At 45.7% G+C, this 13,784-nt stretch overlaps 1 protein-coding gene across 1 annotated transcript in view; it reads right to left on the bottom strand.

Moving 5' to 3' along the window:
- SLC39A11 (solute carrier family 39 member 11) overlaps positions 1–13,784 on the bottom strand; it is a 360,418-nt gene that overhangs the window by 254,132 nt on the left and 92,502 nt on the right. The window contains exon 5 of the mRNA XM_063081195.1: positions 6,664–6,787. Within this exon, the coding sequence (XP_062937265.1) occupies positions 6,664–6,787 (124 nt within the window). The remainder of the gene's footprint in view (positions 1–6,663; positions 6,788–13,784) is intronic.

Here is a 13,784-nt window from a genome sequence, read left to right on the forward strand (position 1 = left end):
CATGTTAATTAGTTTGATTTAGTCATTCCATAATGTGTGTGTCTGTATATATATATATCAACACATCATATTGTACCCTATGAATATATATAATTATTTGGCAGTTAAAAGCAAAATTTTTTAAATTAAAACAAATTTAAAAAGTGGTCATACTGGATTAGAGGAGCCTAAATCCAATGTTGGTGTCATTATAAGAGAAAGGAGAGTGAGTTTCAGACATGGACACACAGAGATGCAGACACACAGGGGAGAAGGCCATGTCACAACAGGGATAGAAATTGGAGTGACAGGCTACAAGCAAGGAGCACTGGGAGCCACAAGAAGTTAGAAGAGGCACAGAACGCTCCTCCCTAACGCCCTCAGAGAGAGCGGGGACTGGCCCACACCTCGATTTCAGACTTCCAGGCTCTGTAACGGTGAGAGAATAAATTACTGCTGTTTGAAGACACCTACTTTGTAGTATTTTGTTCTGGCAGCAATAGGAAACTAATACAGTCGAGAGAGCAATTCTACACATTTGAATGGGTATTAACATTAATCTCACCAAACGTCACCCGAGGTGGAAGAGGACAGCACAGTGCCACCCCTTGAGTATCATTAGCACACCCTGGACACCTGCCAGCAGTCTCATAAGCTCAGACTTAACATCCTTTGACTTTCTTCCTAGCTGCTCTCTCAAGGAACTTTTCAACTTCATTCAGCACTTTTCCATCCTGCTTACTTAGCATTCCCAGCCCACCCAGGTATGAGACTCATGTGAGAAGACAGAAATACAGTGAGAGAACCTAAAGGACAGAAACAAGGACAACCAAGTTCTCCGGCTGCCTGGTACTCCTTTAGGTTGACTACCACCCTGTGGGAAGACAATTTTTCAAAAAATTGTTCAGAGCTGTTACAGTCTGAATTGCCACCCCGCACCCCACTCCCCGCCCCATTCACATGTTGAGGTTCCAGTGCCCAGTATCTCAGAATATAACTGTATTTGGAGAAAAGATCTTTAAAGTGGTAATTAAGTTAAAAAGAGGTCATTAGAGTTGGCCCTAATTCCAGTAGGATTGGTGTCCTTTTAAAAAAAGGAGACTGGGACACGGAAAGACACAGAGGAAAGACCATGTGAAGACACAAGGAGACACTGGCCATCCACAAGCCAGGGAGAGAGGCCTCGGAAGAAACCACCCAACCAAGTGACACCTTAATCTCAGACTTCCAGCCTCCTCCAGAGCTGGGGAAAAATTAATTTCTGCTGTTTAAGCCACCCAGTCTGTGGCACTTCGTTATGGCAGCCCTAGCAAACTAATGTTAAGTGCCCAATGGCCTCTAGGCCCAGGCCACATGAAAATGCACTCTGAAATGACTGCCTAGCTCAGAAAATGGGGGCCTTTTTTCAAAAAAGGCAAGTAAGCAGGAAAAGTGCTATTTGAGTACTAAACAATAGTCAGGCCAAATACAATACTGTTCAGAAGCAAAACACCTATAAAGTGTATCCACCTGATGACGGTCTCCTTAGCTCAGACATTCTCGCAGCCTCATGCTGCTTACACAGGGCCCTGTTCAAGTGCGCGTTCCTGTCTTTCCTTATTTTATTTATCAACCGTGATGCTAGAGAGCTCCTGGCAGTTATTATTGAGCTCTTTGCTTTTCCTCTTTCTGCAAAACACTTCTGTGTAGTACAATTTCACAGCTGGTTTATTTCCTCCCTGCCTTTTTAAGAAGAAACTCAGATGACAGGCCCCATAGCCCAGAAAGGAGGTAGCAGAAGCCAGGGCCTGCCTATTTTTTGGTCCCTAGACAACCCCTCTCAATTAGGCCAAGGCAAAGTCTTCCTCTCTAACGTGTCCCCCAGCCAACCAGGTACAGAAGAAAGAGAAATCTAATTACTAAAACCACATCCCCAGACATTAAATCGGCATGAATTACTGTGACATTATTCTTTCGTCTTTAAATATCCGAGAAAAAGTCAAAATTACTAATAACATCTCAGAGACTTCCCTAAACACACTATTTTAGAGACACAGGTATAATGAAACACCCAGAATTTCTCCTAGGAGCTACATCGGACTCTTGATCAAATTTAAGTTTACTAAATTTGACTGGAAATATTGGTGACAAAAGGAACATCTCCTTCAGGAAGACACGAGAAGTTAGGAAGAAAAAATGATTGTGATAGGAAACTTGAAGCTGTTTAAATAAGTTCTCTTTGCTTCCCTAAGCCCACACTACTCCAAGGAATTTCAGTGCCAAGGAAATCTAGGAGTCAGGAGTTGAACGCACGTGGCTGATCTTACGAAGACAACCAGCTGCTTCTGAGATGAGATTTCATCCCACGCCGCCTGACTGCCCTCCCCAAACCCCACACGTGTGCCTAGAAATATAATCCTCCAAAGCCCAACCAGAGTGAAATGCACTATTGGGGTCACCGCTCAGTTAGAGAAGTTGTTCCCCATTAAAATGCAAACACCTGAGCATCGTAAAACGTGAAGTCAGTTGTCAATATCTCGTGTTCGTCATTCCATCAAGTCTTTTCCCAGAGACACCTAAGGGAGGATGTTTAACAAGGAACATAGGAGAGAGGCACGATTCCAAGTCAAGTTTAAAAGAGGACAACATGATACCTGGAGAAGAGAGGCTGCCTAGAGGCGGCAGAAGGCATCAAAGCACACCTGCACTCCACCATGGTTCTGAAAGGGACAAGACCGGCAGGTGCTGATCTGGGGTCAGGCACTTGGGAACCCTGAGATAGAAAGGAAAATAATCTCCCCCAAGACCATTTCCACAGGAGAGTCACCCAGCACATCAGAAGCAGAACCAATAAGGAATTCAAGATTTTAGAGTAGAAAACAAACAAATACACGTTCATGGGCCAGTGATTGCAGTTCTAGAATCTATAAACCACTCGACACCAGCTGTGCAGCAGCTTCATTGTGCAAACATAGCTTCAATGATTGTGTCAGCCTTGCAAGGTTGGGCACAATTACTATTGCCAAGTGAATTCTCCTGTAACAAAAGATAGGACATTAAGAGAAAGTCTGTTTCTAACCAGAGTGTCTTACGGCTTATGCTTCCCAGGCTTACGTACCCACTCACTTGTTCCTCCAGCAAGCTTTGGAAAGGGTTACAGAAAATACACAGGTGCCACCTCACAACTAAATGATCTCCTAAATTAAGTCCACCTCTTTTTCTACCAGAAAATAATACCTATTCTTGTTCTTTCCACAATGCACAAAATGATAGGAAATTCTCCATCCAATTTGCTAATAGATCAATAAAATTGACCGATAATAACAAGAAGAAAGTTCAGTACTGAAGAGTTTCAACTTCCTCCCCCAGAGCAAACCATATACTGAAATGAGTAGTTAACAATTAGTAAAAGAATGGATAAATTCACTTTTTACTACCCTCTCTTTATAGCCTAAAGAGGGTACTAGCAAGAAAAAAAAAGTCCAACTAGACAACTGAATGGGGGAGCTGAGGCAGAGAAGCCCAAGATCTAGATCAATATTGGGGTCATGGAGTTATCTAGGGTGTGATGAAAGTTATAGTCCTTTGCCTTCCAAAACCACACATTTTTACATAAAATTTGTACACAAATTTTGCATAAAATTTCAAAAGGCTTGTAAGCCCTTTGGTGCCCATGCATGGACCTCAGATGTAAAGAAGTCCTGGCCTAATTTCTAGAATGTACTCAACAATATAGTTGTCCACAGAGATGCACATATTAAAACGCTCTCTGCCATATTCTTTATAATAGCAAAAGACCAGAACTGATCTAAAGGGCTATCAAGAGGTGGCTAATTTGGTAACGTCATAGCCAATAACAAAAATGGATGGATCTATGAGTGCCCCATGAGACAAATATCAAAATGCATCGAGAGCAAAAACACAAGGTATAGAACAATGGGTCAAGTATGACGTATAAACGTAATATTTCTGAAAGGATACACAAGAAAATGGAAATAATGTTTGTGTCTGAGATGGGGGACTGAACCCATAAGGGATTTGAAGTTGGAAGAAAAATTACTTTTATTTTTATCCGTTATTATATTTTTAACTAAAAAAGAGCTAATTGGAGGTAAATGGATGGATGGATGGATGTGGAGAGAGAGAAACAGAAAGAGAGACTGCTAGTTTTAAAAGAACTCCTGGCCTAGCTAAGTCCCAAAATATCCCCAGCCTTGAGAATAATTGGTATCATAAAACATTTGGCACCAAGACATAAATAGGAAAGTATCTCGTAAATGCTTTTCCCAGCTCAGGCTGCTGCTGCCACTCAGAGCAGCTGAACTTCTCTCCCACAGTGTGGCTTTTCTGGCTTTTCCTCTTGCTGAGCCAATTATGGGCATTACAACAGCAGCGCCAATATTATTTTTTAAAGGCTGATGTTATTCACTAAATACCCATTAAACCAATCTCCTTGCTCCATTTACAGCCATCTTAAGGGTAAATCCAGATGGTACAAATTATGCATATTCAGGCTCAATCTGCATGAGGCCCATCATCAAATAGCCATTATCAATTCTAGAGCCTTCTGCTGCCTGACAGCCACAGGTGTGTCCAGGTGAGAAGAACAGTGACCTTTCAGGAGATGGCTGGGCTCTCTAGGTCTGGGCAAACCATTTCCCCCAAGGGCTGCATTTGCCTTTGAATCTGAACAGTTAGCAACAGCTACTAAGGTTGCTTGGTAACCGGGTAGCTGTGCCTCCTTTTCTTGAGCAGGGGGACAGGATTGCATCTCCCTGCCACACAGCCCTGCTCACCACTTAACCCTGGGTTGGCCAGGTAGATCCAGATGCCCCAGAGACTCTCCTGCAGAGCCAGCTCCCCCTGGCTCTGTCCTTGCCATGGCTCCACATGGTTCATCAAAGAGATTACCACTGTTTACCTTTCTTTGATTGACAGGCACTGAATCTCTCCCCACCCCACTGACATGGCCTTAAAAATTAAAAAATGGAATAAAATAAAGTGTGGCCAACTTTTTCATCCTAAAGAAGTCTCCAAATCAGGAATGTAAAGTCTTCATTGGGGCACACAAGTGCCCTAGCACAGTACTGCTGGTAAGGATCAGGAGAAAGGCCTGTGTCCCTGTATTCCCGGGACTCAGCACGAAAAGTGACAAGTTTGACTCGAATACCATGCCCCACCCTCATCACCAAAGGCAATCTACAATAAAAGAACAGAAGACAACACCTAAGTCATTCTAATTTGAGTATAAATGGCATGTGTGATTGGAGGCAGGGGGCAGAATTGTCATTCTAAACCTCTATTAAGTTCTCATTAGATGGGTTTTTACTTCCCGGTTATATCCCACGTGGGAAGTTGTGGGAGGCAGTGAGGACTGACCCACGTGGAGAAGAGATCCGAGATCTCCATGAATAATTCATGCAGGACATGATCTGAACTCAGATTATTAAGAACTGCCTGGTTCAGTTTCCTTACTTGAAAAACAAGGAGGTTGAATGAGGTGGTCCCCAAAGCCCCCTCCAGCTCTGACATTTTAAAGAGTCCGTGATTCTCTCTCGTACTGCTAAAGGCCAGCCTGGCCTCACAGCTGCACTGATGTGGCCGCTGCAGTGCCCCCTGAGGGAGGGGCACAGCTGTAACTTTTTCATACCTGCTCTTCCCAAGGGCTCGAGATCATTGTCATTTAGAGATGGTGAAAAGATCCCATTAAAATGCCAGCATGGAAATGTGAAAAGACTTTTCAACCTTAAGTCACTACTGTGCAGACAGTGACCAGTCACCAATTTGTCTTCCCTGAGCTCAGTGTAAGCAAGGAGGTGCCCATCCTCTACGCCAGATGTGTGGTTTTTGTTTCTTAATCCAGATCCTACAGAGGAAGTGGGACAGCACTCAGGGGTTTCCACCAGGATTAAATGTGGGACTGCTTAAATAAATTCAAAAGAGAAGAAAGGCATCCAACTCTCTTCGTGTTAATTGGCCCTTAATTTAGCCAAATGCCACCCCCACCCCACCCCACCCCACCCCACCCCCACCCCCGTGATCAACGTAAGAGCACAGAGGGGAGGAGTCTGATCCTGAGGTTGGAAAACAGCGTATTCCGTTACATCGTCAACTTCGCACAGGGCAATAGCCCAAGCTGTGCCTTTCCCCACTGAGGCTAAGGAATTGCCATCGGATTCCTCTCCAGGGACACGTGCTCTCTAACTCATGAGAAAAGGCATGATTTTGCTGTCTGTGTCTTTAGGTTTTCTGGCTCCAAACTGAATCAGTGAGACAAACATCCACAGTTTCCCAGATGAATCAAAAAGATGAAAGTCACATACAGGAAAAGGAGAATTACGTGTTGGTCAGAGAGGGGGAGATAAAGGGACAAATGCTGACACTCCCTAACCCAAATCAGCCCCATCCCCATCAGAGTGACCCTTGTCCACTTGTCTAATTTGAAAAGATGATCAAAAGGTACCATTACGTCCTGCATACTAAGCAGGTGGTTTCGAGAATAAACGAGAAACCAAGTCTCCGGGCCAGACGCCGGTCCAGTTCCATGCAACAGTGGAGTGAGTAATTTGGAGGACGGGACAGAGTACTGGCATTTCCCCTGGCATTCCCCCTGGCATTCCCCCTACCACCAGCCGCAAGCCTGTGCTGTCTGACTTGGCTCAGCGCCTGCAGCAGGGAGCTTGCCTGAAAGAAGCCCAGCTCTACCTATCCGGATGGAAAGTTCACTCTCAGGGAAGAGCAGCGTGGGACCCTCGGGATCAGCTTTCTTCTTCATCAACGCAGAGTCAAAGTTCAGTGCCAGGGCCGTCTGGGGGTCTTCTGCTACACCCTGAAACAAGAGACAGTAACATCACTATAGAACCTCTGCTACGTTCACGCCCGCCCCCCCAGACCCTTCCAGCTCACAGGTGCTGAGGCATCTCACCAATCTCTATCAAGAGCCCCAGGGCTGAGCCAGTCCCTGGGCCAGTCCCTCAGCTGACCCCGCTGTTAGACCAGGCTGGGTCGTTAGAAAGATGACAAGCTTTCTGGGTTCCAAAAAACAAGATCTGAGGAGTCAGTGCTGATCCCAGAAATGGAAAAAACACTGAGAAAGCTCAGGGCCCACAAATCAAAACCCCATGGCACACCTCATCACCACCAAGCAAATGGCACAATGGACTTAGCTCCTGATCTGTCCAAAGAAACCTGTATGGCAGGTTTACCTGGATGGCAGCCTCGGTACAGGAACCAAGGTCAACACGTTTAGGAATTCACCCTCTTGGTGTTTCTCATGAGATCAAAAGAGGAGGAGATCCAAACGAAAGCATCTCCAAGGAAAGCAAGAGTGAGAACTGCAGAGAACACATGAGCATTTGGGGTCGAAATGGCTTTGACTAGTTAATTCGACTGTTTGGCATTAACCAGGCAAAGTTGTGCATTTGATCTGCATGTTCATTGAACACGTATTTATTGACCGCTGACTCTGTGCATACGTAGTGAACAAGATGAAGTCCCAGCTCTTACAGAGCTTGTGTTCCAGTTGGGAGCAAGCACACAAATTGGCAATGGGGCGGTAAACTCTTCCAAAGGCATCACGTGGGACTCTGCTGACCACTTACAAATGCACAGGATATCAACGGGAACAAGACAGATGGTGACTCAATCAACTATACAAATATCTCCACTTTCATCCAGATACCTCAAAGCTAAGGGAAAGGAGGGAGAATCTTCTCAATGGGCAAAACCAGCAGATATATCTTGAAAACCAGGTGTCTTAGTCTGTTCAGGCTGCTATAACAAAGTACCACATACTAGGTAATTTATAAACAACAGAAATGTATTGCTCAGAGTTCTGGAGGCTGAGAAGTCCAAGATCAAGGTGCCAGCAGAGTTGGTGCCGGGTGAGGGTCCACTTCCAGGTTCACAGATGGTACCTTCTAGCTGTGTCCTCACATGGTGGAAGGGGCAAGGGGTTTCTCTCAGGCATCTTTTATTAGGACACTAACCCATTTATGAGGGCTCTACCCTCATGACCTAATCACCTCCCAAAGGTCCCACCTCCTAAACCATCACCTTGGAGGTCAGGATTTCAATATATAAATTTTGAGAGGACACAAACATTCAGACCATAGCACCAGGCAAAAATAGTTCCAAACAAACAGAAGTTTCTATTTAAAATATTTGAGTCAAATATGGTAGAAAAGAAGGTGTATCATCGAATCACGTAAATGCATCCATTTATAAGAAAATGAGAAAAATGTTTTCCTGAGTCTCTTTCATGAAAAAATGTCACAAAAGGTATTCCAGACTGTGTTTTACACACACACACACACACACACACACACACACACACACACACACACACACACACACACCCCTTCTTATTTTCTATTGTCATGATCATCTGGAATAAGAAAGATACCCTAAGGATTCAGACATTTTATTTCATCATTTCTTTCCAATTAAATATTAAAAATGAATACATAAGCTCTCCTCTCACGTCTTCTCATCTGTCTAATTCATCAATATTGTCCTAACCCTCTATTCGCAGTGTTCTCTACAATGCACTTTAACAAGGGTGCTGACAACCCATTTAACCTTATTTTAAAAGAGAAAGAATAAAAAAGCATCCTAGCCCTGTTTGAGCCACCCTGGTTAAGGTTCTCAGGTCCCTCTGTAGAATCTGGGAATTCACCTTTTCTGTCACACAAAAGAGGCAGCCGTCATGCTGTGTCACGGTCACGGCTGACACTACAAATGGACAGAATCCTAAGATAAGAGGAGGCTTTGAGAAGGTCTGCCTCTGCAGAAACCCCCTCCAACCACCCCTAAGTGACAGCTGGTGTCTGTGGGATGTGCTATGAGCCATGGAGTCACAGCTCTTTGTTTGTTTATATGCTTTAATTATTTCTAATTCTACATCTCCTGCTGACATCAGAGGAATCACGGCAGCAATAAAAGACGTGTTTCACGATGCAAGTGTGTCAGCTGCTTTTCTTTCCTTTGTCTTCCTCCTTTTTATAATGTGATTGATGCACAACTCGGGGAAGGAATAGGAGAACCACTTTATTACAGTAGAAATGCTGCCGCGGTAATACACTGTGAGCCACAGCTGCTCATTTGATTGGAGCCCACCTAGCAAGGTGCAGCTTTTACAGACCACAGTTTTCATTTAGAACAATGGTTTTCAAACGGGTGATTTTGTCCCCCCAGGGGACCTTTGGCAATGGACATTTTTGAATGTCACAGCTGGGGGTGGGGGTGGCATCTCTGGTGGGTAGAGACCAAGCATGCTGCTAAACACCCTATAATGCTGAGGGACAGCCCCCACAACCAAGAATGACCCAGCCGAATGTCAACAGTGCTGAGGTTGAGAAACCCCACTTTACAAGGATTTAGGATAATCGCGGGCCCAAACTCCCTATATTATTGGTAATATTGGGAACTCACAAGACCCTCTTTTGACTAGGAAGAGAAGAATTTTGCCACTTTCTCTAGAAAGACTGCCTGCCTTCAGTATCCTGTATCTTTTTATTAAGTGCCAACTGTGTACCAGAGTTGTTCCAGGTACTAGCAATACCAGAGGGCCTGGTGCCCTATCCTAATAAATCTTGCATTCTCCAAGACAGACCATAATAAACAATCAACAGTAAACTAACAAACAAGAGTGCCAGCTAGTGATAATGTTAAGAAGAAAAGTAAGTCTGATTAGTAGTTTGTAGCCGTCCTAGTGCAGTAGCAACAGGTACTGCAGTCTAGTTTTGTGCCAGCAATGTTCTAAGCACGTTACATGAGCTAGCCTGTTACTAAATATAAAGATGGACGGTTCCTTCAGGTAAGATGCTGAGGGAGTCCTCTCAGAAGGCGGCCTTTAGGGCCAGCCCGTGGCTCACTTGGGAGAGTGCGGTGCTGATAACACCAAGGCCACAGGTTCAGATCCCTATATAGGGATGGCCGGTTAGCTCTCTTGGGAGAGCGTGGTGCTGACACCACCAAGTCAAGGGTTGGGATCCCCTTACCAATCATGTTTAAAAAATAAAAATAAGGGACGGCCCGTGGCTCACTCGGGAGAGTGTGGTGCTGATAACACCAAGGCCACGGGTTCGGATCCCATATAGGGATGGCCGGTTTGCTCACTGGGTGAGCGTGGTGCTGACAACACCAAGTCAGGGGTTAAGATCCCCTTACCGGTCATCTTTTAAAAAAAATAATAATAATAATAATAAAAATATAAAAGAAGGCGGTGTTTGGGCAACAGGGTGAAAATATGGGAGAAACAAACATGGGCTCTTCATCCCCTCCATGTGCTTCTAACACTTAATCAATCTACACTCCATTGGTGGCATTGCTTTATTTGAGCTTTTGGGGGGAAAGAGGGAGGGGACAGCTCCTTGCAGATCCCCACACCTGGCCACACTCTCCACGTGTCTCTGATCCCAGGCACCAGCCACCCAAGGCTCTGTTCACACTCCCTCTGAGATTTCCAACACTCCGCAATCTCCACTCTCAATTGTCAACAAGGAGAACAGAGAAATACACCCCTTGCAATTTCAAGGAACAGCCCCAGAGAGAGACGCCAACCTGGAGGCACCTGCTGAGCCAAGGTGGCTCTCAGCCTGCTGGGGTGACACCACCTCTCCCTCCATGGAGCCCCGTCTGCTCACTGGGCATGGGGACTGCAGGTGAAGGGGCACTGAATTTCGTTACCGGGACACCTTAAATAAACAGTCTTGGCCTGTGCAGGAGCAACAGGACCCCAGGAGAAATTCCTTCTGTACATCCCTTCTTCTTTACTTGATGTGATTTCTTACATTTCTGGGGCTTTTCTTTTTTTAAATCTCTGCAATGCTTTTCTATTCACATACCTAGTTCAGTGTACCCCACAAGGTCGGCAAGGTGAAAGCATGATCCCTTCCAGGGCAAATATTTGATGAATGCAAGTGGTTCTTGACCTCCGCTGCAGCCCTGAGAGTTGGAGCTCCTACCCATCAGAGGGGAAATGAGTCACTCCCCCGTCACCCCCCCCCCGCACAGTGCTTCAGTGGACCCCCGGGGCTTTGATTTGCTGTGTCATCTTGCAGCTCCCAAATGTCCAGGTGCCACATTACAAAGGGCTCCTTCCCAAGCTGCAGGAATGCTCCCTTTCCTTCTCCCCTACCCCCTACCCTAAACCCCTTTGCTTGCCCTTCCTCCCCCAGCCCCACCCACTCCTCCAAATCTAGCTCAGTACAGAAAGCCAAGAGTGGGCACTGGAAGCAGGGGGCAACACCCACCCAGGGCCATAGAATTTGAGATCACTGTCTTCTTGTAATGCAATTATCATCATCGTAGTATTATTATTATGGGGATGCACCGTCTGGGGCCAGTCCGTGGCTCAGAATAAACACAGCAGATTCCACCCACTCTGGAAAGGCCATGCAAAGAAGCAGGAACTGGAGAAAAATGTACTTTCCAGAAGGAAAAGAGAGGTGGAGAGAAAGGGAAAGAAGGACGAAATAAAATGAAGGGGGGGGGCAGGAGGCCAGAAAGCAGCCCCACAGAATGCCTTACATTAAGACAAAAAGGCTTCAAAAGCAAAATGTACATCTCCTTCAAGAATAAAATCCTGATGCTGTTCATTGCAGTTTGCTGTTCTAGGCACAAGGAAGACAACTGCTGGTGGCAGATGTCTCTAGACCCCACCCCACTCCCAAAAAAGTCACAAAAGGAATAGGCCAGAGCATCACCGAAGGAACACAGCCGTCTCCAAATGAAGTGTGTAATGGCAAACTAAAGACCCCATGCAAAGCACAACTGGATAAATGGCATTAGCTGACAAAGCACTGAGGGTTCTGCAGCACCCAAAACTCATTGCAAGCAGCTTGCCACATTTGCTCCAAGTCCCAGTAGCAATCTTCAATGTGTTTTACATCCGTCACCTGCTTGCTGGTCCTTCCCCACTGGCGTGTGTCATTGCTACTAACTGTGTCAGGGGGAGGCAAAGTAGACCAACCTCTAACGCCAGCCAGAGTATGAGAGGCAAGCCTGACTTCACCAAACCCACACATGTCATCTAGCACATTAATTCAGGTTGGGGAGCTCGGGTAACCTTTTCCTGAGGTTTCATTCAACTCAGGCTGTGATAACTCTGAGCTTCCCCAGCCCCTGTGGAGTGCAGTCTCTTTAACTGAGGTCTGTCCACAGATCAGAACTCCCTGATGAAGGACCAGGAGAAAGGCCAGGGATTAAATGGTGCCCCCTGCCAGCCCCAGCTAAAGCGAGGTTGGTGTTACACCCCGGTGGAGAAGGGAACAGGGACAGCGAGAGGGGCCTCGCCCCCAGGCACTCAGGACAGGGTGACGCAGGGGAAGGGTCTGGCAAGCGACCCACCTGGGTTCCGGAGTGGGCTCTGCCTTCTCCTCTGCCACAGCTCCTGCCTCCTGCCATCCCCACTTAACCCAGCCACACAAGGTGATGTTAAATAATTGATGCTGTTTTTATTACTGAGGAGTTGCCATAATCATGGCACTTGTAACACAATCTTAAATTATTCCACATAATGGAAAAAAAATTAAATGTTGCCCCCGATCATCAGCCAGAATATGGATGCTGCTTACATAACAAATGACCTTCTCTTGCGGGGGAGCCCGGCACCCAGGGCTGGGCTACCTCAGGGTGATGAGCAGCCAGCCTCAAAGCAAATCAGGGACACAGAATGGCATAGACACCGAGGTGGAGGGTACAGTCTTGACTCAGGCCCTATTAGGCAGGTCACTGCTGTCTTCTTTGCCTCAGTTTACCTATATATCCTGGGATCATAAGTCATAGTCAAGATCCCTAGAGACAAGGAGAATGACAATTCAAAATCCTAGATCTCCTACTGGTTTTGAAGTCCAAGTCTTCTTGCCTTGTCCAAGGCACTACCATTGTGCCTCTAACTCAGCTGCAGTCCTTTCTCCCTGCAGCAACAGTGCTACGTTCAGTCAGTGGTCAGCGTGGTAGGTTTTAAAGCTTCCAATTATTCCACACTTGCATCTTTTAAAATCCTGTCTGAAGAAGCCTGAGCTCCCTCCTCCAGGAAGCCTTCCTGGATACAGTCAGCCTGGTCTGGATCAAACATGCCCCCAGGTCCTCCCCTGACATTCTGAACATGCTTCTGTCATACATTTACCAAACTGCAGGCTAACCTCTCCATTTTCTTGGCCATCTCAACACCATGAGGCCCTTAAAGCAGGAGCTATGCCTTGCGGCTCTACTGTCCGGGCCCAACTCATGACCAGAGTGTTCAATAATTCAATTAATTTACCCACACGAACTAAACTACAAAAATCTCTACAACAAGAATAAAATGTTGCATAACACAGAAGAAGATCCAGGTAACCATAAAGTGGTTAGACCCTGAGAAAGGAGAAAAGGATTAGTGCAGACAGGGGACGAAAAGGCATAAAATTTAAAGACATCCTATTTAATAGGAAAAAGCATGACTTTCTATCCTCTTGATGATTGTGTGAAATCATCAGTAGCAGCCCTGAGACCATGTGAGGATGGGTAGCTACCTACCCTGTGACTCTCCAACCAAACATTCCATCTCTATTTTACTTTCTGGCAGAAATACTCAGAGTGGGGCAGCCGAGCTCACTCCCCTTTAAGATAAGATCTTTCTACCCTGAAGCCCACCATCCCTCCATAGCCACATTTTCCAGCTTCCACCCATCTCCTCCAGAACCTTAGCCTGAAGCTTAATAAGGGCAGAAGTTAATTATGGACTTCTGGTTATATTTAAGATACATGAGTAGGCTATTACCGAAACTGCCTTTTGAGGGACAAAACCTTCTCCTATTTCTGATGCCAAATTACTATTCATA

Source organism: Cynocephalus volans, chromosome 16 (assembly GCF_027409185.1).
Source record: "Cynocephalus volans isolate mCynVol1 chromosome 16, mCynVol1.pri, whole genome shotgun sequence".
Classification (NCBI taxonomy): Eukaryota; Metazoa; Chordata; class Mammalia; order Dermoptera; family Cynocephalidae; genus Cynocephalus; species Cynocephalus volans.